At 30.1% G+C, this 13,990-nt stretch overlaps 4 protein-coding genes across 12 annotated transcripts in view; 2 read left to right on the forward strand and 2 right to left on the reverse strand.

Moving 5' to 3' along the window:
• LOC113373263 (partitioning defective 3 homolog) overlaps positions 1 to 5,261 on the reverse strand; it is a 108,006-nt gene extending 102,745 nt beyond the window's left edge. For all 6 annotated transcript variants that reach the window (XM_026613568.1, XM_026613571.1, XM_026613566.1 and 3 more), the window contains exon 1: positions 4,595 to 5,261. In XM_026613568.1, the coding sequence (XP_026469353.1) occupies positions 4,595 to 4,714 (120 nt within the window). In that variant the 5' untranslated portion in view covers positions 4,715 to 5,261. The remainder of the gene's footprint in view (positions 1 to 4,594) is intronic.
• Positions 5,262 to 5,551: 290 nt separating this feature from the next.
• LOC113372362 lies at positions 5,552 to 6,861 on the forward strand. Its single transcript, XM_026612686.1, has 4 exons — positions 5,552 to 5,855; positions 5,918 to 6,089; positions 6,183 to 6,311; positions 6,513 to 6,861. Exons 1-4 carry the CDS (start codon positions 5,740 to 5,742, stop codon positions 6,729 to 6,731), a joined length of 636 nt encoding a protein of 211 aa, XP_026468471.1. The 5' UTR covers positions 5,552 to 5,739; the 3' UTR covers positions 6,732 to 6,861.
• A 124-nt stretch (positions 6,862 to 6,985) lies between these two features.
• On the reverse strand, positions 6,986 to 9,076 carry LOC113372361 (pre-mRNA-splicing factor 38B-like). Of its 2 annotated transcripts, none has more exons than XM_026612684.1 (5): positions 8,880 to 9,076; positions 8,344 to 8,472; positions 8,075 to 8,199; positions 7,859 to 7,994; positions 6,986 to 7,697 (listed from the first exon to the last, which is right to left on the reverse strand). In XM_026612684.1, the coding sequence occupies exons 1-5, from the start codon at positions 8,893 to 8,895 to the stop codon at positions 7,114 to 7,116; spliced, it is 990 nt and encodes a 329-aa protein (XP_026468469.1). In that variant the 5' UTR covers positions 8,896 to 9,076; the 3' UTR covers positions 6,986 to 7,113. The 2 variants fall into 2 exon arrangements, with proteins under 2 accessions (XP_026468469.1, XP_026468470.1); XM_026612685.1 differs by having other exon boundaries at positions 8,848 to 9,074.
• A 354-nt stretch (positions 9,077 to 9,430) lies between these two features.
• Positions 9,431 to 13,398, forward strand: LOC113372268 (raf homolog serine/threonine-protein kinase Raf). Of its 3 annotated transcripts, none has more exons than XM_026612593.1 (3): positions 9,431 to 10,630; positions 11,919 to 12,029; positions 12,104 to 13,398. In XM_026612593.1, the coding sequence occupies exons 1-3, from the start codon at positions 9,575 to 9,577 to the stop codon at positions 13,067 to 13,069; spliced, it is 2,133 nt and encodes a 710-aa protein (XP_026468378.1). In that variant the 5' UTR covers positions 9,431 to 9,574; the 3' UTR covers positions 13,070 to 13,398. The 3 variants fall into 3 exon arrangements, with proteins under 3 accessions (XP_026468378.1, XP_026468380.1, XP_026468381.1); XM_026612595.1 differs by having other exon boundaries at positions 9,431 to 10,585; XM_026612596.1 differs by having other exon boundaries at positions 9,431 to 10,576.
• The last annotated feature ends 592 nt before the right edge of the window (positions 13,399 to 13,990 follow it).

The raw sequence follows: 13,990 nt of genomic DNA on the forward strand, positions 1-13,990 counted from the left end.
TTAAAATAATAAGCTACAATTTTAGGACAAACAATGCTGCACTTATCTGTGCAGCATTGTTTGAGAAAATTCTATTGGAAATCGCAATGTTTAGATTTAACGATAACTTTATTTACAAATTTTATAGTTAAAAATTTTATCTAAATATCTAAAACACAATTTCGGTTGATTAAGTCAATTATTACACATTTCGGGAAGCTCGTGTAACTTGCCTCAAGGCTATAATATAGTAAGATATATAAATGAATTGATAAAATCATTTCAGATGAACATAGATTAATATAATTATATTCAATTCTCAATAAATTTTTACTTAAAATATTTTTTACTTCAATATTGATATGAATTTTCACTAAAAAATTTTGAATGGTGATTTTAATGCCTGTCTTGAAAGCTTACTACAGCATCGATGCCATATATATTTTTTTTGTAAAGGGTAATTGGCAAAGAAATGTGATTAGTACACATCATAATTGAATATTAATTAAGCAGATGTAAGACATTAATAATCATGGTTTACATTAAAAATGCATCCACATACCCTTACTTACATTTGGCCCGACAAAGAATAACTATACCACATGTGGACCTCATCGGCGGCTGTAACTTTGCTATGTGATATCCGTAAAATGTAGGAACAATATCATTTTACCATTGTTTCTTATTCAATTTTTACTTCCAAAATAATTTATTATGATAAAAAATATATATATTAATTAATTGTAGCTTGAATGAAACCGCTTATAGATTTTTATTTCATGCACCTACCCATGCCCCTTTTTAATAATTGTGCTTACACAATTTCATTTACTAAACTCTTATCTTAAATATATCAAAAGTAATTTATTGTTGGTTAATATGTGTAAGATTCTAAATGAAAGAAAATAGATATCAACTTTAAAAACAACCAGACTCTTTCTGCTAACGTTAAGCGAAAATTGCGACTGGAACCATTATTAATAATAATGATTCCAGACACAATAATAATTTATTATTTTTATAATTTGGATTACAATTTGGCTCTGCAATTTTTTAATGGTAGGCGGCATTATTGAGTCGGTGGACATCTATTAAATGTTGCATAAACAATCGACCTTGGGCTGTTTAATTTTGGCGAAGCGTTATTGCGTTATTTCATGGAAGTTAATGGTATTTATTAATTGTTGTATGCTGTTTTTTGTCATTTTTTTTTTCAAACAGATTATGAACTTGATTTGTCAATTTTACCTTTAAATGCTTTTTTATAAATTTTAAATGCCATATCAACAATTGGCAGACCGATATAATCTTTTCGCAGAATATTCTATCTATACATTACTGTAAGAGAATAATTCCTGCATACAATTTTTAGCTTTTTTTCTAATTACTATTCTAATGATAATTATTTTTAGTGCTTACCTAGTTATAATTCTAACTAAATTAAAATTCTATCTAAAAAGTCTCATAGATTATTGACTATTTTTTCTATCAACATAAAAAGAGAGTAAACTCTTAGTTTTAATTTTGCATATTGTTCTTCATAATTACTAAATGTTTTTGAAACAATTTGTAATTGCACCTTGAAAAATAAAAAAAAATTCTGGTCATATTTAAATAAAAAAGCAAACAATTAAATAACAACGTTTACATGTGAGTAATAATAAAAAATCATGTAAATAATATTTGTAAATGCGTTTTTCTTTTGAAAATTCAGGAAACGGATGACAATAAATTTACTTAATTTTTGAATTCTGATGAATTTTTCTTCTTCATACGAAAAGAAACACTGGTCACGTGTAGAATTACAATAAGCTTCGAAGAACCCAACTTTTTTTTGCATACTGTTACTTTTGTCGGGTAGTTTGAATAGTCAGAAAATTAAGGTTTGTTCAATTTGACCTAACCAACACATTGTCTTGCCGGGCAAAAAATATTTTTGTTCGGCACAGTATAAATATCTGTACACATAAAAAAAGGTCCAGAAATGACCTGATATAAAGCATATATGTATAAAAAATTTAAATATAAAAACTTTTTTTTCTTTTTCCAAAAACAATCGTTTCGTCGTAGTAGAACACAAGTAGAAAGTTTTTTGAATCATTCAAATCGGATGTTTATTTCTCGCAAACACTGCCATTTTTTGCACTTTCTGCTCCGTATCTCCAAAACGGATGGACCTGCCTTTGCCAAAAACTAATTAGCACATCTCCCCATCATTACGAATAGAATGTTTTTTGGATCATTAAAATCAGATGCTCTGTTCTCTCAAAAACTTGATTTCTATTTTCTGCACTCTTTGCTCCGTAATTCCAAAACGAATGTTTTTTTTTAATCATTCAAATCGGTTAATCTGTTAATCAAAAATTTTGAATTTTGATTTTCGAATGATTACAACAACTTACCCTGCGGAAAATTAATTATATTAAATAAAGTTTATTAACATTTAAATTAAAGTAAAAAATAAAAACGAGCAAAAAGAACGCTAATATATTACGGTCTATTTTAGTGGAGAATTTACCCTATAATGTAGGTCTTAGTCACAAACGCGTTATTTTTTACAGTTTTATCTATTCAATTAATAATTTTATTATTAATTGAATTACATTTAGCGTCTTCACTAATATCGAGAAACAAAGATGCTGTTAAGAGAAAATACACTTTTTAATTAACATTTTTATACAGGGTTCAGTTGGAAAGCTATATCAATAGCAAATTTAATTAATGTGATTGAATAATTTATTGAAAAATTAGTACTATCCTGCACAAAAATATATTAACTGTTATTCAAGAATTATTGTACCAACTATTTGGAAAACAAATGTCCGTTAGATATAAGGATGATATGTTATGACATCGAACAACGGAATTCCAGTGAACGCGTCCAGAGGGGTTATTGCTATGGATCATACACCCTAGTTCCTTCCTCGATTGTATTCAAATAAAATTAAAAACAGAAACATAATGAAAAACCTCTTACTGAGATTCGACATATATTAAAATAATTAATTCATTGAATATAAAGGAAAAAGAAAATTTATTTTATACACAGTGCATGCAATTACACATAAGAACTAGTTAAATATACAAAAATTACACATACCAAAATATCTATTCCCAAAAGATTACGATTCGAAATTAGACGATTATTAATTTCGTGAAATTATTGGTATATTTCAATTATTTTAGGTAAGTTTGAGAATCTTCCGGTGCAAAGCGTTCTGTAGGGTACTTAGAGCGCCAGCAGACCGTGTCCAACGGACTCTCGGCTAACAGGTGACTGTGTCAATTCAAATTACGCAAAACATAAATAAATTCAAAATATAATATTCGGCGTAAATCTTCAAAAATAGGAATATGCAATAAAATTAAGGAGAAACGTTTTATTGACCACAAAAGTTAATGGTCTTCTGGTATTGACAACAAACATTAGCAAAACTTTGTGAGATTGTTTTTCACATGGGCAGTTTTACGTTGCCAGTTCACGAGTTGAAAAACCATCCGCTTTGTTTGTGTTAACGTCAGACCAAAAAACAAAAAATGTGGTTTACCAAAGAGCACTTCAATGAAACGGATAATTTGCGGATTCACTTTCATTTACTTAGAGAAGTTCAACTAAAAAACACTTCATTTTTGTAATCGAAATAAATTCATTACTGTTGTATAATAAAATCAAATTTTTCCTTTTCAAATATAAAACAAACAAAAAATTTCTTCATCTTTCTCACGAAACCATCTGGTGGCGAAACGGAGTTCGTCGGGTTTGCTAGTTTCAATATAACTGAGTAAGTTTCTTTTTAATAGATTGATTAATCATGTTTTTATATAAAGAACCATGTTTAAATCATTTCATATATAAACACTAGTTGCATGTGGTTTAACATAGATATGAATAAAGAGGCGTATAAATCTGGAACGCATTAATATGATAAAATAAATTATATTTATGTATCTATAACAATTAACAACACATTTAATTTGTAAGAAATTAATACTAATAACACTTATTAAAATATATCACACACACATATACATATTTTTCTTTAAAATTTTTCATATCACTTTCATTCACATCATCATATCTCTAGGCATCAAAAATTACATTGAAAATTTAATAGTATATATGAATACATTCAGCATTTTTTAAAATTTTGTTTATTGGATCTTCAAACCCCTGGTCCTGCCTTAGAAAAAAATTAACCAATTCTTCTTTTCTTCAATATAAGTTGTAATGTTTTTTGAGCCATTCAAATGTGACGCACCATTCTCTCAAAAACTGATTTGCCATTTTTATCTCTTTTCGCCCCATATTTTCGAAACGGGGCGGGACGAAATTGGGCGGAAATTAATCTTTCCACCAATAGGAATCGAATGTTTTATCGAAGCATTTAAATGGGTTGATCTGTGCTTTAAATGGGTTGAAAAATTGTATCCAAATATACACAAACACACACACTATATATGTAGACACATATACAAATTAGCAATTTCAGTGCATTTAAAAAATTACAACCGGTCTTTATTGTAAACATTTAAAATGCAAATAAAAAATACGAATTAATCAGGTTAAAGTATTAACGAGATACGATAAAAAGAATAATTAAACATTATATTTTACCTTTCCCGATGCTTTTTTATACCGCCTTATAGCCTCTCTGATCAAATCCCTGACGAGTAGTTCACCTGCACCGCAGGGCACAACAATGCGCACCGAGTCAAAACACACGGTCACTTTCATTTCGATTAACCAAAACCAAATTTTCTACATCCCTCTTAGTAAACCCCTTATGAAATCGTTAAATGAGACGTTCATCATAGTTTTTCACTGAAAAACACTGGCACTTCGAATGCATAAAAAATATAGACACCGAGATGCAATATTTGCGAACTGTAAACAACCGCAACGAATGGTTTACTCTCTGTTTACGGTTGCCATAGTCACAGGGAGTAAAGTGGACAAAGGGGAATAATATTAAGTTAATAATGAATTAACTTTAACACTCTTATGTTTTAAAATTAGATATAGATGCACTTCTCATAACTTGCACTGCATTCGGTTAAAGCGCCAAGACTTTAACAGCGAATTTATAAATTTTAATACACTTAAAACTTTTAACTTTTAAAAGCATGTACTAAATGAACGGCGCTATTCACAAAATCATGCAAAAGGGGCTACAAACAAATTATTCCATTTATTTAAAATTAAAAGCACAAAACAACACGGTATAACTCCTCTTCAACAACTACTTGCTTCCACTAACCCAAGGAACGTCATTTTTATTATTATGCGAAAGTATAGGTGTTGCCAGCGTACTCTTTTCAGTTCTCACCTATGATTTTATTTTAAATTTATAAAACGAGATTTTAAAATGATATTTAGATTCTTCATGTATAAGTAATCGAATAAAAGAATTTAAACTTCTTCAACTTCTTTTAATTTCAATTAATGTTTGTGCATCATGAATACTCGACGGAGTATTTTATCGCATCGGGCAACCATTTTATTTGATTTCAACCTCAATTTTTAAAGAATTTATACAATTTTAAATTAAAATCATATTACATAATTAATTTTAAATATCAAATAGTATACGTTTTTTATAATTATTTGTTAGATAATTAATTTATTGCCAATATCAAAATTGAAAGTAGTAACCATAAAACTTATGGTATAAATATATTTGTTTGCTTAACTTTTAACTGGGAAACTAATGTAAAATCACAAATGATTTATGAATAAAGCAGTAAATTTCATATAATATAATGGCATTAGTAAGGTCTAAAGGTGAACCACCAAAAGATGCTATTCGACTAACTGAGGACGAAGCTCTCCAATATCAGTGGAAGTTAATATGGAATTGGGAAGAACAGTCAAAAGTGTAATGATAATATCTAATGCTAATAAATGATATGATGTTCAACATCAAATTATATTTTCCAGATTACCTCTGCGATACGGTGCAGCAGTTTCAGGATTTTGTTGTGGCCTTGCAGGTTTTTATTTGAATAATCATTACAGACAGAAGTTAAAGTTGAGAACCTTTGGTAAATTGTCTAGTTTTTTACCTAATGTAATATTACCTACAATAGCTGGATCATTTTTTCATATGCAGGTATTTCATTAACGTCAACTGTACATAAGAGTTCATTTTCATTATATTGATGCAGTATATTTCTTATATCATATATGTTGCAATTGATTTTAGTTTGTGACGTCTGATATTCTTCTACATAAAACACAATGTCCAGTTTGCTTGGAGGTAAGGGCTATAGCAGGGCAGACTTTTCTTGGGCTTTTATATCCAGTGATACTTAGTCCAGTTGCAGGATTTGTGGTATTTGTATTTTGAATTTATATATATATATAGCCCGATGATTTTTTTATTGAATAGGCAAGTTATTACTCATGGTCATTTCCAAGCTTGAGCCAAGTCATATATGAATTATTACTAACATTACCATGCCTATTCAATTTTAATATCAATCATGCATAATAATATTAACATGTTAGTAAATTATTTTTATTATTATTGCAGAATGCTAACAATTATCTTACATACAATGTACCTCCATTCCGGAATCCTAAAGAAGTAGTTAAACTGTTTTGGAAATTTACAAAGCCAATAACAACAAGTATATCAATAATTTTAGCATTGCAAACATTGAGTGCAAGTTTATTAACTTATCTGGAACTAAATGTCTTGCATGATGTGGAAACAGAATTATTAAAAGCAGAATCTACGAACAAGAGCTAGTTAATTGGAAATATTAAATTTAGTGAATTTGAATTTAAATTTATCAAATAAATTTGTACATATATTTATGACAAAATTATGAGTATTAAAGAAAGATCTATTTCAGAGCTTCAACACATTGTACAAACTTTCAGTACTAATCAGCATTAATAGAATGAGTTTTTCCATTCAATAATGAATTCCAAACTAGAAAATATAACACATGTTTTCAATATTTATTACACAAAAAATACAGAAATAGAAAAGAATTGGCTCATTACTTTAAATTTGATTTCCATACTAAAAGAAATATAAAAAAATAATTGTACGATATTTAAAAGAAAATACTGAGAATTTAATCACCATTTTAAAATAAAATAGACTGAAAACATTACTCATTTGTTCATCTGTGTCGTCTGTGCCTCTCTCGAGATCTGCTTCTATTTCTGGAATGATCGCTCCTATGTTTTGACCTATCTTTTTCTCTACTTCTCTCTCGATAGTCACGTGAACTCCGTTCACGATCTAAATACCTATCTCTATCTCTGCCTGAGCTACGTTCTCCATGTCGATCTCTACTTCGCTCATGTTCTCTATTGTATCTTTCATTTCTGTCTTTTGCATATCTTTCAGCTTCTCCAAAATTTCTTGCATTCCCAGAATCATCACGACTGCGTGAAGCATTATCACGTGGATTATAATTATCATTTCTGTTATTATAATGAGAGTTATATACTTCTGGCTTTTTATTTTGTCGATCATATTCAGCAAGGCGTTGTTCTATCTGCTTCTGTACAGGAACTGGAATACGTGGGAATAGAGTAGAGAACCAATCTAGTTTTACAAGCCATTGTCTGAGAATGGATCCAATTGTTGTTATTTGACCACCACCAGCTTTTACATCAATTTCTTCTTCATCGCATAAGTATTCTTCATACCAGTCAAATAGATCGGGAGGGGGTTGGGTATATCTTATATACATAAAACCTTCAATAAAGAAAATCAATGTTAAATTTGCCAAAATAAAATGTTGAATGTGGATATTCATATTTTCAATCCATGAATAAATTTTACAATTGTATTACTGAATGTAGAATTAATGAAATTAGTAATTGATCGATTAAAATTGAAGATAATATATATATTACCTAAAGCACGTATATATGGAGAATCAGTATGGGTCAATAAACCATTAACTTGTTTTCGTGTTAACCTTAATGTGTACAACTTATATAAAAGGCAGAATGCTGTTGATACTATTCCACCCGCACCTACGCCACGAACCTACAATATATACATAACAATATTTAGTCCAATGGTTTATTATATAATAAATCAAAGAATTATTCAGTAATATCACTCACACCACCGCACATTCCAGTTTGCCCTGCTGTTTTTCGAGACCCTTTCTCCCATGGCTCAAGATGTTTTACTTGATAGTATATTTCATCAACAACTTCATGATAGGTTTTCAATTTGAATAAATGTACTGCAAATAGTTTAGTATAATTATATATATTTAGTTGATAGTAAAATTGAATTCATTGTATATATTTTACTTCGTATTGTATAGTACAACAGTATTATACTGTTTTATGTATTTTATTACATATTGATACACTTCCATACCTACCTTTGAAGTAACTCGAACTTTGAATGTTTGCCAAAATCAATGGATTTAAATTCATGGACTGCTCGTTACCCCATAATGGTAATACATTATGTTGTTTGCTGGTTTTGCCATTAAAAGGTCGTTGGTATTCTAAAATTATACAGGATGAAAATAAAAATATCAAATAAGTCATAAATTGAAAAACTTTAGTGTCCTCATTTATTAAATAAAATTATTCTCAAATATTAAGAACAACAGATTGAATTTCTAGTACCTAGACTCACTTTGTGTATTTAAAACAACATTGCGGTACCTTATTAAATATTTGCAAAACTCGTACTAATTATCATATTAAAAAATTATATGGAAAGCAACAAACTATGGGTGAATTATGTTTCTCCGAATAATCAAATATGCATAATTTATTATTTAAAACAGATCCTCCTCGTGTTTGAAATGGTATTTTACATAAATTACTAGAAAGAATGTCAAATTATATAAAATCCTCTCCGTAATTGTTCATACCAACAAGTTATGGATCCAGAAATCTGTCGTACCTTCTCCTTGCTCCATTTTAGTTTTCAAAATACAATGCTGTTATTGAAGACTACTAAATCTACCAAAGCCCCTTTTGTCCACTAATTTAATAAAAATGCAACGTTATATGCAGTTCATGAATTTTAAAGAATTTCGACACTAGTTAACACAAAATCAAAATGGCAACGTAGTAACCTAGGATAGTAACCAATGGGAACCAACGCTTGCCAACAAAATAATGGCCAACAAAATAGAAGGGGCGCTGGAAACTTGACAGTAATACTTTTATTCGTCTAATTTGTTTTACAAATATTATTTTTATTTTAAATTCATATGGATATGAACCAATACTAACAATTAGAATTATTAATATAAGTATTATTATTGTATCATATTGCTGTCAAATGTTTAACTCTCATAATTTGAAAAATCAAGTATTCGAAAACTTCTTAATCATGTTGCAAAGTGGTTGCAAGATGTCACACTAAACATGAAATAGAGGGCAACATGACAGAAAAATATCCAACCAGGCGTCAATGTTTTAGTTAAAATATTATTTTTAAATGTTATGCAATTGGATAGAAGATTGTATTGAAGCCGATAAAATTTCAATACAATTGTATTTCTAAGACGTCGAATAGAAATGATGTTTATTTGATCCTAACGATTTTGGAAAAATAAGTTTTTTAAGTGATTATGTTGGTGTAAATTAACAATGGCTGTTATAAGAGAAAAAGAAAACACTTCAAAAAGGTTTAATGGCAAAGTTCCCGTGCTATCTTTTAATAACAAAAAAATGTCAAATACGGATAGTGAAGATATATTAGACCCGCTTTCAGAAGAATTACGGAATATTCAAAGTGTTATTCATCTTACACGTGGAAATATTGATGCGCTCAATGCCAAATTTGCTAGGTTTCAAAACCCCCCTTCGATGTATGTTACCGAATATCAAGAATTGTCAGCTAAACTGCAGGAATTCGAGATCAAAGAAAATAAATTGATTGAACAATTAAATGAAACTAATAATGAATTGAATAGTCCGGATTCTCCAGAGACTCCCGAATTTTTGACAGTTACCAAAGCACCTAAAACTTTATTACGAGCTTATTTGCCTTTCCAACAGAGGACTAGCGTGGAAGTTAAACCTGGACTTAGTTTAAGAGAGGCTCTACATAAAGCATTAAATTTGAGAAATTTAACTTGTGAAATGTGTGAAGTCTATAGAAACGAATCAACTCTTTTTCCCATTCCCTGGGATTCTGATATTAGCCAAATTGATGCTGATGAAGTCACTGTTAAAATAGTGGATAAATATCAGTGCTATTACACTAGTGTGTCCCATCAATTTATGAGAAAAACTTTTTTTTCTATAGCCTTTTGTGAATGTTGTAGACGCTTATTATTCACCGGATTTTATTGTAGCCAGTGTAATTACCGGTTTCACCAAAGGTGTGCTGATAAAGTGCCTGTTCTGTGTCACCAAGATCGTTTGAAAGATGCATTCTATAGACAATTGTTGGCTGAAAAAGATTCTGCTGCTGGGATTATTTATCTCCCACCTGGATTTAAATATCAAAATCAAGACTCTGGAAAGCACCCAAGGACCCTTAATCCTAGTGATAGGTCTAGCTCAGCGCCCAATGTTTGCATGAATATGCTTAAACCTATGACCTTAGCTGAGCATCAATTAGCACAAGCACATTCGAATCTACATGCTGCTCCTGTGATATCAACAGCGCAAAGTGGTACTTCTTCAGGATCTACCCAGGTATATATTATATACAGTAGAACCTCCTTATTCGCGGGGGATGCGTTCCGTAAAAATGCCGCGAATAAAGAATCCGCAAATACAGGATGGCATTTTGTATGGGATTACGGGAATACGTTCCAAGATGACAAATAATCCGCAAATATTGAAAAATCCGCAAATATAGGATGGCATTTTATATGGGATTATAGGGTATACGTTCCAAGGTGTCAAAATAATGAAATGTACATACATAAAAAACTATATATTTACTTATATTTATAAATGCATTAGATTAATTACTTTATATATTTGATTAATTATATTATACATTAAACATTTTGATCATTTTTGTTCAGAAATAGGCAAAGATTTGAAAAACTTTGTAATTTTTTCTTGCTTGGTAGTTTTCAAGAGTTTCTCCAATTCAGACTGATAAACGGCAGTCACAACCGCAATTTGCCTCTTAAAGAGAATACTTCTCTCCATAGATGGATCAATGTTCATAAAAAAATCACACAGATCATTTGCCATTTTTAAACCTTCACTGAGACTCCTTAAATTAAATGTTTTCAGTGCACGCTGAAGCCTCTTCTTCATTGGGTTGTGAATTTAACATTTCTTCCAAGTCGGTTTCAGACAAATCATTATCACGTGATTCAAGCAATTAGGTCTGTTAGCACGTGTTACTCAATCACAATATTTGCTACGAATGAGTAAAATGAAGAAATAAAGCATGCATAGCAGCATTTACCACAGAAACGAACAATATTAACCCTTTCGACTCGAATGCCGCCGGTCCGGCGGCAAAATTAATATATATCTCGAAATTCGCGAGTGGAAAGTGTTAAAGCATACATATATGATTCATTCATTCCCTGTTTGCTTACTTGATCAAAAACGCTGATAACGGAGAGGACGGCGAACGCAACGCAATTATATAGGTCAAAAAGACGGCATTTACAGAGGATATTGGATTTCATATACACTGGAATCCGCAAATAACGAAATTTCTAGCCGCGAATAAAGGTATCGGGTCGCAATTTTTTTGGCCGCGAATAGCGAAAACGCGAATGAAGAAGCCGCGAATAAGGAGGTTCTACTGTATAATATTTTGCATTATTAAATGTGCCTTTGCAATAATATGTAATAAGTATTTATAAACTTGAAAATTATACCATTTTTGAATGTTTTGTACATAATTCTGGAGGCTTTATATGTATATTTTGTGTAATACACATATATTTTAAATAAATTATATATATATATATATATATATATATATATATATAATATGTGAATATTTTAGAGCACACAAGCTTCACCAACTGGAACCTTAAGAAACAGAAGACCCAGAGCAAAATCTGCCGATGAATCTAATAAAAATCTTTTGGCACAAAGAGAGAGTTATGATGATTGGGTATGTGTAGATGTTTCTAATCTGAGATATTGAAATTTAGCATTGTTATTACTACAGAAAATTTAATAATTCAGGTAATACATGCTGAAGAAATACTCATTGGCCCACGTATTGGTTCGGGCTCATTTGGGACTGTGTACAAAGCCCACTGGCATGGGCCAGTTGCTGTGAAAACTTTGAATGTAAAAACTCCTTCTGCGGCTCAATTACAAGCATTCAAAAATGAAGTGGCTGTTTTGCGTAAAACTCGTCACTGTAATATTCTTTTATTTATGGGCTGCGTAAGTAAACCATCATTGGCAATAGTCACTCAGTGGTGTGAAGGATCCAGTCTTTACAAACATCTACATGTTTTTGAAACGAAATTTGAACTTCTGACTCTGATAGAGATATCTAGACAGTCTGCTCAAGGCATGGATTATTTGCATGCCAAAAATATTATTCATAGAGATCTTAAGTCAAATAATATATTTTTGCATGATGACCTAACAGTTAAAATTGGTGATTTCGGTCTAGCGACAGCTAAAGTTCGATGGTCTGGTTCTCAACAATCAAATCAACCTACGGGCTCTATTCTTTGGATGGCTCCAGAGGTAATACGAATGTCCGAAGAAAACCCTTACACATTTCAATCTGATGTTTATGCCTTTGGAGTTGTCATGTATGAGTTGTTAGCTGGACAGTTGCCATATGAAAGCCATAAAGACCGTGATCATATATTATTTATGGTTGGAAGGGGTTATTTAAGACCAGATCTTAACAAATTACGAACTGATTGCCCAGCAGCTTTGAAAAGATTGACAGATGATTGCATACGATTCAAAAGAGAGGAACGACCTCTGTTTCGTCAAATTCTTACTTCACTAGAAAACTTGATTAGAAGTCTGCCAAAAATTCACCGTTCTACCTCTGAGCCAAATTTAAATCGCACACATTTGCATTCTGATGATTTTGTATATACATGTACAAGTCCTAAAACTCCAGTGAATTTTCATTTTGGACAATTTCCATTTTATAATACAACTGCTGGTAATATTTAACAAAATAATAGCAAGAATTTTCTCCTGATTTCATTGCCTAGTGATTATTTTCATATACATACTTATATTACAATAATTTTTTCTTATTGTATCACTCCCTTGAACATTAACAAGACAATATAAAAATATTATTTTAAGGTTTCAAACATTTATATTTTTAAAAATGGGCTAGGATATAGCTGAAAAATTGTCTGATGATGCAGTTCATCAGCATCCATGGATTTTTAGCAGTATTAAATTCATATTTTAGTTAATATTATCAAAATTTTATATTTAGTATTTAAATTCATTTTCAATTTGTATTTAGCAAATTTTAATCATTGATACAGCTACACAACTATTTTTAAGAATTAATAGATTGTTTGCAAATTTATGTTACATTATATATATATATATATATATATATATATATATATATATGTGTGTATATATACACATTTTAAATAGGTTTTATGGGTAATCGGACAATTTTTAATATTGATGAAAGGCGTTCTAGTCTAAATTGTAAATTCAATTCATATGTTTTCTTTAAAAATGTTATTTTTGTAGTAAAATCAATTTAGGATTTGAAAAAGTAATCACCTTCATCTACTTATCTATAAAGATATTTTTTTATTCAATACCATTATTTATATTATATTATCTGTAATTATTTGTTAAATTTAGTTGCTCAGTCTTAAGACAAACTACTCATTTCTGTGATATGTGAGTTGTGCAAAGATTTGGCACATTATAAAAACGTTTGTGAAAGGTATGATTGGTGTGGTGATTTAGTGATACATGTAAATGAGAATATTAGGATAATTCTAAATTGTAAATTATAGCACAATAGTTTCATATGTCTTTTAGGAGATAATGCAAATTTCGTTTTCAATTAAGGATAATTTTTGCTTAGCATATAGTTGGCAGATTATTTACTAC

Source organism: Ctenocephalides felis, unplaced genomic scaffold (genome assembly GCF_003426905.1).
Source record: "Ctenocephalides felis isolate EL2017-DRISC unplaced genomic scaffold, ASM342690v1 CF-g0.4_SCAFFOLD_01604, whole genome shotgun sequence".
Taxonomy (NCBI): Eukaryota; Metazoa; Arthropoda; class Insecta; order Siphonaptera; family Pulicidae; genus Ctenocephalides; species Ctenocephalides felis.

Bases quoted from the DNA above. Each gene is read 5' to 3' on its own strand.
- LOC113372362 (XM_026612686.1), top strand. From the start codon at position 5,740: ATGGCATTAGTAAGGTCTAAAGGTGAACCACCAAAAGATGCTATTCGA. The intron at 6,090-6,182 runs GTATTTCATTAA...AATTGATTTTAG, and splicing joins GATCATTTTTTCATATGCAG to TTTGTGACGTCTGATATTCT. The intron at 6,312-6,512 runs GTATTTGTATTT...TTATTATTGCAG, and splicing joins GTCCAGTTGCAGGATTTGTG to AATGCTAACAATTATCTTAC.
- LOC113372361 (XM_026612684.1), bottom strand. The intron at 8,200-8,343 runs GTAGGTATGGAA...AACTATTTGCAG, and splicing joins AAGTTCGAGTTACTTCAAAG to TACATTTATTCAAATTGAAA. The intron at 7,995-8,074 runs GTGAGTGATATT...TATATATTGTAG, and splicing joins AAACTGGAATGTGCGGTGGT to GTTCGTGGCGTAGGTGCGGG.
- LOC113372268 (XM_026612593.1), top strand. From the start codon at position 9,575: ATGGCTGTTATAAGAGAAAAAGAAAACACTTCAAAAAGGTTTAATGGC. The intron at 10,631-11,918 runs GTATATATTATA...TGAATATTTTAG, and splicing joins CTTCTTCAGGATCTACCCAG to AGCACACAAGCTTCACCAAC. The intron at 12,030-12,103 runs GTATGTGTAGAT...TTAATAATTCAG, and splicing joins GAGAGAGTTATGATGATTGG to GTAATACATGCTGAAGAAAT.